This window comes from Poromitra crassiceps, assembly GCF_964638095.1.
Source record: "Poromitra crassiceps genome assembly, chromosome: 10".
Taxonomy (NCBI): domain Eukaryota; kingdom Metazoa; phylum Chordata; class Actinopteri; order Beryciformes; family Melamphaidae; genus Poromitra; species Poromitra crassiceps.
Window position 1 is genome coordinate 5,225,288 of NC_139631.1, and position 9,715 is coordinate 5,235,002.

Consider the following 9,715-nt stretch of genomic DNA (forward strand, 5'->3'; position numbering starts at 1 on the left):
GCCACAGATGACCCTACTAATCCCTACACCATAGTTGATGCAGTTTCGAGCGGACAGCTGGACACCTCGAGGGGATCTAGGTCCCATCTGTGTGCCTCGTCATGTTGTCCTATCCTTCTGCGTCTGATCTTAGAAGTGACGACGTTGTTAACTCCTTCTGTCCACAAGCGCCCTGCCAGGTTAAGAGCTACGCTGACATTTTGGCAGATAAGCTCTTTAGATCAACCAAGAGTAAACCGGTCCCTATTCACTTCTGTGCCTCCAGTTCTTCCAGTTCTTTCTTGTGGGTGCATTATGCTAACACTTTAGTGGACAGTACATCTTGGTACTGAGTCCAACCTGAACGATTCTTCTCCTCCTGACTCCCTCCCTAGTTTCTGACTCCCTCCCTAGTTGTAGAACAGCTGTCGCACCCCATTCAAAACAACAGACAGACACACCTCTCACCTTCACGAGTAGGCTAAAAACTCTCCTCATCTGAATCATATCAGGAGCACTAAGGCTCTGAATCTTGCACACCTTACTCTTGGTCACTTATCATTTTGGTGATCCAGGAGCAGACGTGTGTTCTGCTGTTGCACTCATTGTAAGTCACTCTGTATAAAGCACATCAGCCAAACGGCTAAATCATAAAATGTAATGAATTAAATCATAACTGATTTCAGTTAGCACAGTTGGCTACTGGAGGCAGAAATGTCATCAACATCATTGCGGGTAGAAACATTACCACCGTGGGTTACGAGATGCCGATAGAAACATCATCACTAAGCAAATCGTAGTCTCTGTGACCCTGCATCTGCCATGTTACTTTTTGTTGACAACAGACACACTTAACACCCATCCACTTTCTTAACAGCCATCCACTTTCTTAACACCCATCCACATACTTAACACCCATCCACTTACTTGCCTGCTTTGCATAGTGCAGGGGACAAATGAGAGCCGGTAATATCAGGTGTAAATGAGGTCACACAGGTGGATCAAAGAGCTTATTTGCCAAAATGTAGCTGTCAGCTTTGAACCTTTTGCCGTGCTTAATAAATGTCCAAGCCGAAGCCACCCCTGTGTTGAGATAAGTCACCACCCCGCCCACCCATCCTCGGTGTTAAAGAACCCCAGACATGCCGGATGTTACCTGGCAACCGAGAGAACAGAGAAAACCTCTTAAAGGAGAGTTGGCGAGGATGGGGTGCGGCCACTGAGTGGAGAGAGGGAGGGACTGGGAGGGTAGGGGGAGTGACCGACGGGACAGAGGGAGGAGGGAAGGAAAGTCAGTGAGTGAATGGGGTGTGAGAGAGAGAGAGAGATGTGGCGCCCTCTGTGGGCGATGTCATGCAAAACCATGAAAACATTCTGCACGAGGAGTGGTCTTGTGGAGCTGAGATGATGTCTCTTGGCATGCCATGTTTACAGGATGAAGTGAATTTGTCCTGGGCGAGGAGGACTGCTCGTTACTGTGAGGACTGCTCGTTACTGTGAGGACTGCTCGTTACTGTGAGGACTGCTCGTTACTGTTACTGAGCATGCGCTCGTTGAAATGGGTAAACAAGGTTGACCCTGGTGGGGGGAGAGGGGGCAACATGCGTCTCTCTCTGATCGCCTGAGTGTTGGAAAGGAAGAGAGAGGGAGAGAGAGACACTGACAACAGTAGAGAGTAGACAGAGTCTTGGAGAGAGAGAGGGAGAGAGAGACACTGATGAGAGTAGAGAGTAGACAGAGTCTTGGAGAGAGAGAGGGAGAGAGAGACACACTGATGAGAGTAGACAGTAGACATGAACGAAGAGACTGAACTGGACAACAGATGGACAAGTTGACGCCGGCTAGAAGTTTTTTTTCTCTCTCTGCAAAACTGGCAGAGAAAAAAGATTATTTGTATTATGAGGGACAGAGAGAGAGGGAGAGGGAGGGAGGGGACTGGGGAGGAGTTCAAAGGTCATCAGGAAAGAAGTTTTCAGAGACCACTGTTGCATTCCACTTCCCGCAGCCCACACACACACACACACACACACACACACACACACACACACACACACACACACGTGCCCTCAGTGAACCCACACTGAACTCCCATGCCTACACTTGTCATGTGAGAAGCTAAACCTTTTGCCCCCAAATGATACTGAGAAATGCTGCTCTTCAATCTCTTAACGTGTGTTTTTATTGCCCCTTTTTAAATTCTATACAATATCATTTTCAGTATGAGCTCTCTCTCTCTAACACCTATTCACTATTGACGGAGGTTGGAGAGCAGGTCATTGAGTTCGCACATAGGAGGGGAGGGGAGTGGGGGCATACTGAAGGAGAGAGAGTGTGTGTGTGTGTGTGTGTGTGTGTGTGTGTGTGTGTGTGTGTGTGTGTGTGTGTGTGTGTGTGTGTGTGTGTGTGTGTGTGTGTGTGTGTGTGTGTGTGTCAGAACTGGGTTAAATAGTACTTACAAATTATTCTAACTGTTTGGCTTAACCTACTTGGAGAACTAGACCATATCAGACAAAATCAGATAGCATCACATCTGTTGAAAAATATGCTACATTGACTTTCAAATATTCTCAAATTTCAAGCAGCAACTGAAAGTTGGTTCTCCTAGTGTGTTAAAACAAAGAATACCATTTGAATCAGCCTTTGTGTGTGTAAACATGATGAAGTTGACAAGGCTTGAATGATGTACATTATTTCATGTCAGATAGTGTAATGTCATATATTCTGTCATAGAATACTCACTAGGAAACCACAAATGACACTGTACTATTTCAATTCATGGAGTAATGATGACCTCATAAGAAAAATAATGTAACTACATAATGTTAAGATCTTTGTTTTCTGTCTTCACATGTATGATTGCAGAGAGGAGGCGGTCTTGTTTGCTTTGCCACTAGGTGGCAGTAGAAGCATTAGGCTGTAATACTGCAGACGCCACACTGCAACAGACTCATCTAAGAGGAGAGTTAACGCCTTTGCAAAAGCCTAACCCAAAATAAACACAGGGGAGGGGAGGGGAGGGGAGGGGAAGGGGAGTGGGAGGAGAAGAGAGGAGAGGAGAGGAGAGGAGAGGAGAGGAGAGGAGAGGAGAGGAGAGGAGAGGAGAGGAGAGGAGAGGAGAGACATATAACAGGAGATAGTGGACTCACCTAGCGTTGGTGCACTGAGCGCCATGACGCCGTAGAAAGAGAAGGGTCCCGTCTCAAACTTCATGTTCTCGTTGCCGGCCTCCACCTCCACTCGGCCCTGACAGAAGCAATCAAAACAAACATGGACGCCTGATTAGACCAAAACAACAGCAGCACATTGTGTTTGCAGTTTGCTCTATACTCTACAAATTCCAGGAATGGTGAGCATAATGCAATCAACGGGACAAGACACTGAAAGTCAGCTGTTGTCAACTCACCACTTCACCTACCGTCACCTACTGTCACATACTCTCTTGCATTCAATGGCTTTGAAGCGGTTATTTTTGCTATTTTGTTGCCATGAAATTGTCTGGTATTCTCTTTTTGTGATAGGTATTTTTTTTATGTTCCTATTTGTAGTTTTATTGTGAAGCACTTTGTAACCGTGTTTTAAAAGGTGTTAAAAATGGTTTTAACTTGACAACAAAAACATTCTAAATTGAACCCCGGCTCACTTCCTGTTGCAGTGTTTGCTAGTACAATAGCACAGGCCTGACTAGCCCTTTTCGGAACTGTGTCGTTTCCGTGAAAACCGTCTATAACGTTAAGTAAAGTAATGCAAAGTAAATTAATGATTTTTTACTGAAAAGCGAACGCCGACCCGATATCCAGTAGTTCTGACTTTTATAAAATTACAGTGTTTGGCCTCATGGGGGTGCTACAATTAAAGGTTAAAACAAGGTGTAATTTGTTAGTGATTGGCCTGGAGGCATCTATGTCCTTTGTGGGAAGGACATGTTTTAATATTGGTGAACACTGGATAGAGCAGATTCCCAAAAACCTGAGGAGAAGTGCGGCTGCAGGGGTGGCGATCACGGGATGCAAAGGAAGAGAGGAGGGAGACTGGCGATTCAAAATAAAAGCAGGGGTGTGTGACGGAGGAGACGGATTTACGGATGGAAATTAGCATTAGCATCCTTGCCAAATCCGGCATGTTTACATTTTGTTTGATGTTCATTAATGTGCATTGTCCCTATCAAATAAACAAATAAATAAATAAATAAAGAGAGTGAGAGAAAGAGAGGTATGGAGAGATGGAGAGAGGTGTGGAGAGAATGAGAGAGAGAGAGGTATGGAGGGATGGAGAGAATGAGAGGTGTGGAGAGAATGAGAGAGAGAGAGAGGTATGGAGGGATGGAGAGAATGAGAGGTGTGGAGAGAATGAGAGAGAGAGAGGTATGGAGGGATGGAGAGAATGAGAGGTGTGGAGAGAATGAGAGAGAGAGAGAGGTATGGAGAGATGGAGAGAATGAGAGGTGTGGAGAGAATGAGAGAGAGAGAGAGAGAGAGGTATGGAGAGATGGAGAGAATGAGAGGTGTGGAGAGAATGAGAGAGAGAGAGAGGTATGGAGAGATGGAGAGAATGAGAGGTGTGGAGAGAATGAGAGAGAGAGAGAGGTATGGAGGGATGGAGAGAATGAGAGGTGTGGAGAGAATGAGAGAGAGAGAGAGGTATGGAGGGATGGAGAGAATGAGAGGTGTGGAGAGAATGAGAGAGAGAGAGGTATGGAGAGATGGAGAGAATGAGAGGTGTGGAGAGAATGAGAGAGAGAGAGAGAGGTATGGAGAGATGGAGAGAATGAGAGGTGTGGAGAGAATGAGAGAGAGAGAGAGAGAGGTATGGAGGGATGGAGAGAATGAGAGGTGTGGAGAGAATGAGAGAGAGAGAGAGGTATGGAGAGATGGAGAGAATGAGAGGTGTGGAGAGAATGAGAGAGAGAGAGGTATGGAGGGATGGAGAGAATGAGAGGTGTGGAGAGAATGAGAGAGAGAGAGGTATGGAGGGATGGAGAGAATGAGAGGTGTGGAGAGAATGAGAGAGAGAGAGAGAGAGGTATGGAGAGATGGAGAGAATGAGAGGTGTGGAGAGAATGAGAGAGAGAGAGAGGTATGGAGGGATGAGAGGACAGGACAGAGGAGGGCTCGGAGGTGAAGGAGGCCTCTGTAGTGTTGGTACAGACAGAGTTGGCTCAGCCCGCCCGCCTGCTGGAATGTGTGAACTGCAGCAACAACGCATCACAGTTAATCCACACTGTCATCCCTCCTTCCATCCCTCCCTCCATCCCTCCATCCCTCCTTCCTCCCTCCCTCCCCCCACACCGGTCAGTTTCCCTGGACCGCCGTGATGGACAGAGAACAGGTGGTATAATTAAAACAGAGACAAAACAGTAAGCAGGGTTCCCACACATTCGTTAACATCAAATAATTCAGGGGGGCACGGTGGTGCAGTGGTAAGCGCTGTCGCCTCACAGCTCGAAGGTCCTGGGTTCGATTCCCACCTGGGACGCTGTGAACGCTGAAGGAATGCGTGCCCGTCCGCATGTCCTCGAGTGCCCACCGCCCAGGTGGGGTCGTCAAAAGGGCCTTTCTGTGTGGAGTTTGCATGTTCTCCCCGTGCCTCCCGGGGGTTTCCTTCATATAGGAACCCCATTCACCAAAACATGCAATATCCTGGTTGCTAATGTGGTGCCTCCTCTGGTCGTTAAGGGCGGAATAGCGTGAACCTCCCACGTGCTATGTCCTACCGGTGAAGCTTCCTCTGTCAGGTGAAAAGAAGCGGCTGGCTAACTGCCCATGTCTCGGAGGAAGCATGGAGCCAGTTTTGGCTCTCCCCAGATCGGCAGAGGGTGGAGCAGCAACCAGGATAAATAAATTAAATTAGCACTAATGGGGGATAAAAATGGGATAAAAAAATCGGGGGGGAAATTCTAAAAAAAACAAAAAAACATCAAATAATTCAAGGACTTTGAGAGAGGGACAGTTTGAGACGAAGGGATGAAGGTTCATTACTGTTACAACACTGAGAACGTTTCTAATGAGAACTAGCAGCTTTAGAGAAGCTCACAGACAACGATTACAAAGAGTTAGGGTGAAACAAGGACACACAGCCACAGACTATGGAGACACAGCGTAGACTATTTACTCATGTGGAGTAAAAACAAATACCAAAACAACTTCAATTTCTATATGAGTTGTTGCATCTATTGTTGCACAAAATATGTAACTTCAAGCACGTTCAATGACCCATGTCTATATACATTTTCAAAAACTTTCAAGGATGTTTTTTCAAATTCACAAATGTTCAATGATTTTAAGGACATGTGGTAGGCCTGTGTTAAGATAACTCTGCTGCGTCAGCAGCATGGGACATTTGAATTTAGAGCTGCCGAAAATAATCGATTCAGAGATGCATCGCGATGCTTAATAGGACGATTCTGAATCGATTAACAAATATCAAAAATCGATTATTAAAAAAAAAAAAAAAAAAAAAAATTATAATCAAATAAAATAGAATGTAAGTACATGCAGTTGTTTATTTTAATTATGGATCATAATACAATGCAATTCCAAATGCACTTTTATTTTAAAAGTAGCCACACAGTGAGAAAAAAGAAAGTGAGAAAAAATAAATCATGTATTGCGGAAAAAGTGATGTATCGATTTAAGATGCATCGTATAATCGAATCGAATCGAATCGTAGACTTGTATAATCGAATCGTGAGATCAGTGAAGATGCACAGCTCTATTTGAATTGTGACGACGGTCCAATTTAAAATTCCAACGTCACTGATGAGTCCAAATTCATTGTACTAACATCCAAAAATAGTTACTTTGACACAGAAATGAGATGTTTGAAAAAGGAAAAGAGAACGGACAACAAACAATCAAGTTGCTCAATTGGCTGTAAAAACCTTGACTATTTCAAAACTGGTTTATAGTTCCAAACTCAGTCCCTGAACACAACTAGAGTGCTGCTAACCTTATCCTCAGTAGCTCAATGAAAGAATTCAAACACAACTAACTTTAAGCAACATTTAAGTTAATAAGTCAATAAAAGTCAATAAGAATGTTTCTCATTTGCTGTATACTGTAATACAAATTTATATTGCGTTATTCAACAAAATAATCACAATAAGATTATTGGTCAATATCCCTGCCACACAAACTTTCTCAGGCCGGGGATTCGAACCGGCAACCTTCTTGCTGTAAAGCCCACTTTCTCTAACCTCCAGTCGACTGTCAGGCCGAAGTGTGCGAGGCTTATAGAGGCTTATAGAGGCATGAGCTGCCCATTCCACCCTCATACCAAGCTTTGATCTCCTGGGCTCTGCCACTAGCTGTTCTGTCACTGCAAGGCTATCAGCAAGATGCTAATGCTAATCACAGCTCGACAAATAGCTGGTGCTATAGGCGTTGGTGTGTGTGTGTGCGTGCGTGCGTGCATGTGTGTGTGCGTGTGTGTGTGCGTGCGTGTGTGTGCGTGTGTGTGAGTGTGAGTGATATGGACATGTGTGATATGGACAATGCATGGCATGCATGTGCGCATCAGCCAGGGTCAAATACTTAGATCGTGCCACGCACACAAAACACACACACACACAAAACAAACACACACAACACACACACACACACGCGCACACACACACACACACTCTCTCTCTCTCTCTCTCTCTCTCTCTCTCTCTGCAGGCTGGTGTTTAATCTGAAGGGAGGGGTGGGGGAGGGAGCAGTTAGAAAATGAGGGAGGTGCAGGAGAGGAGTGAGAGGTGTGAATGTTGCCTTCCATTCCGTATTGGGAACCGGGGATATCCCAGTTGGGTGACGTCACACCCAAGTTCAGTGCGTTCCATTTAAACAGTTGGGACACTAGCCAGGGTTAGCTCTAGCCAGGCTAACCATTGTGAGCAATAACACTCGATAAACAACACATTTTGCGGTATTTCGCGCATACAAACACCGTAGCAACATGTCCACAGATATAGGGTCGGGGGCTGGAGGCTCGCCCGAGATGGGCGAAGGAAGTGCGAGGGAGGGTGACGTCACAGGTGGCGTTCCTGACCTTTGACCTGTGAAATCACCCAGTTCCCAGTACAAATGGAATGGCCCATAAAGCCTGCTCTGCTGTGGACGGACCTGTTTTCCCTGTCCTGCATGCTGGATTTTGGGGGCATGAAAATGGTCAATCTAGTATTGGTGCTATCTGTGCTATCTGTGCTATCTGCTATCTAGTATTGGTGCTATCTGCTATCTAGTATTGGTGCTATCTGCCATCTGTGCTATCTGCTATCTAGTATTGGTGCTATCTGTGCTATCTGTGCTATCTGCTATCTGTGCTATCTGCTATCTAGTATTGGTGCTATCTGTGCTATCTGTGCTATCTGCTATCTGTGCTATCTGCTATCTAGTATTGGTGCTATCTGTGCTATCTGCCATCTAGTATTGGTGCTATCTGCTATCTGCTATCTAGTATTGGTGCTATCTGTGATATCTGTGCTATCTGCTATCTAGTATTGGTGCTATCTGTGCTATCTGTGCTATCTGCTATCTGTGCTATCTGCTATCTAGTATTGGTGCTATCTGTGCTATCTGCTATCTAGTATTGGTGCTATCTGTGCTATCTGTGCTATCTGCTATCTAGTATTGGTGCTATCTGCCTTCAAAAAGCTGTATCTGTCAAAGCCTCCACAGCACTGAGAGGGCAATGTAGTGAGACTGCACACACACAGAGATGCTTTATAGACTTTTATATATAAGTTCCATTTATTATTATCATCTTAGGTAGAAGGGAGACACGCACATCCCATCCTAGTAGGGCAGGTGCAGAACTTACAGTGATAAGTGCAGAGAAAGTTGTAAAAAGTTTGCACACTGCAAGGGCTCCAGTTAAGGTTTTTTATTGCAACACCGTGGGTAACATTTCGGGCAGCAGGGTGCAGGGTGAAGGGTGCTGCCCGAAATGTTACCCACGGTGTTGCAATAAAAAATCTTAACTGGAGCCCTTGCAGTGTGCAAACTTTTTACAACTTTCTCTGTTATTATCATCTTAGGACTTGGATCGAGGATTGACGCAGGCGCACGTGTTTCATACGATGCTGCTGAGTGAACATGAGGATTCTGATAAACCTCAGGGGACCCTGAACTTTGACATCATTACAATAGAACAGCATGATGTACTCAGGACTGTGTGTTAGCTTATAGTTCAACCATACTGTGTGTGTGTGTGTGTGTGTGTGTGTGTGTGTGTGTGTGTGTGTGTGTGTGTGTGTGTGTGTGTGTGTGTGTGTGTGTGCGTGTGTGTGTGTGTGTGCGTGCGTGCGTGCGTGTGTTTGCTAAGACATGTATTGTTGTACCTGTACTGTGGGTGGGTCTTGGCCAAAGTTCAGGCGGCTGCATGTGACTCATCGACAGAGCAAGCAAGAACTTTGTCACAACTGAAGTCTCTATAGCATCACTGCCCTGCACCTATATACATACTGTATATACATATTGACATGCACCTATACATACTGTATATACATATGACCCTGTTGGTCTGGTCCCAACACACCCCTCTCTTTGTAGCCTTGTTTTAATAGCTAAACTTAAGATGCCTGCTAAAGAGAAGGCGACGCACCTTAGGAGGAGGAGGTTTGTGTTTCACTGATCGAACGAAATCAGGGTGAATCAGTGAAGGCAGCAAGGTAAAACAGTGAAAGGAGGCGAGTGAATGACAGAAGATTGCTTGTGAAAGTATTGTAGCTGAGCCTTGAGGAAAATCAACCAATAAAACA

The 9,715-nt window shown here is 45.3% G+C and overlaps 1 protein-coding gene across 1 annotated transcript in view; it reads right to left on the minus strand.

Annotated features, from left to right (window-relative positions):
* The window catches only part of LOC310783948 (metal transporter CNNM4), a gene marked incomplete at its 5' end in the record, with an annotated part of 68,177 nt that overhangs the window by 15,550 nt on the left and 42,912 nt on the right, over positions 1-9,715 (minus strand). Inside the window, one exon of the mRNA XM_083644884.1 lies at positions 3,126-3,222. Within this exon, the coding sequence (XP_083501010.1) occupies positions 3,126-3,222 (97 nt within the window). The remainder of the gene's footprint in view (positions 1-3,125; positions 3,223-9,715) is intronic.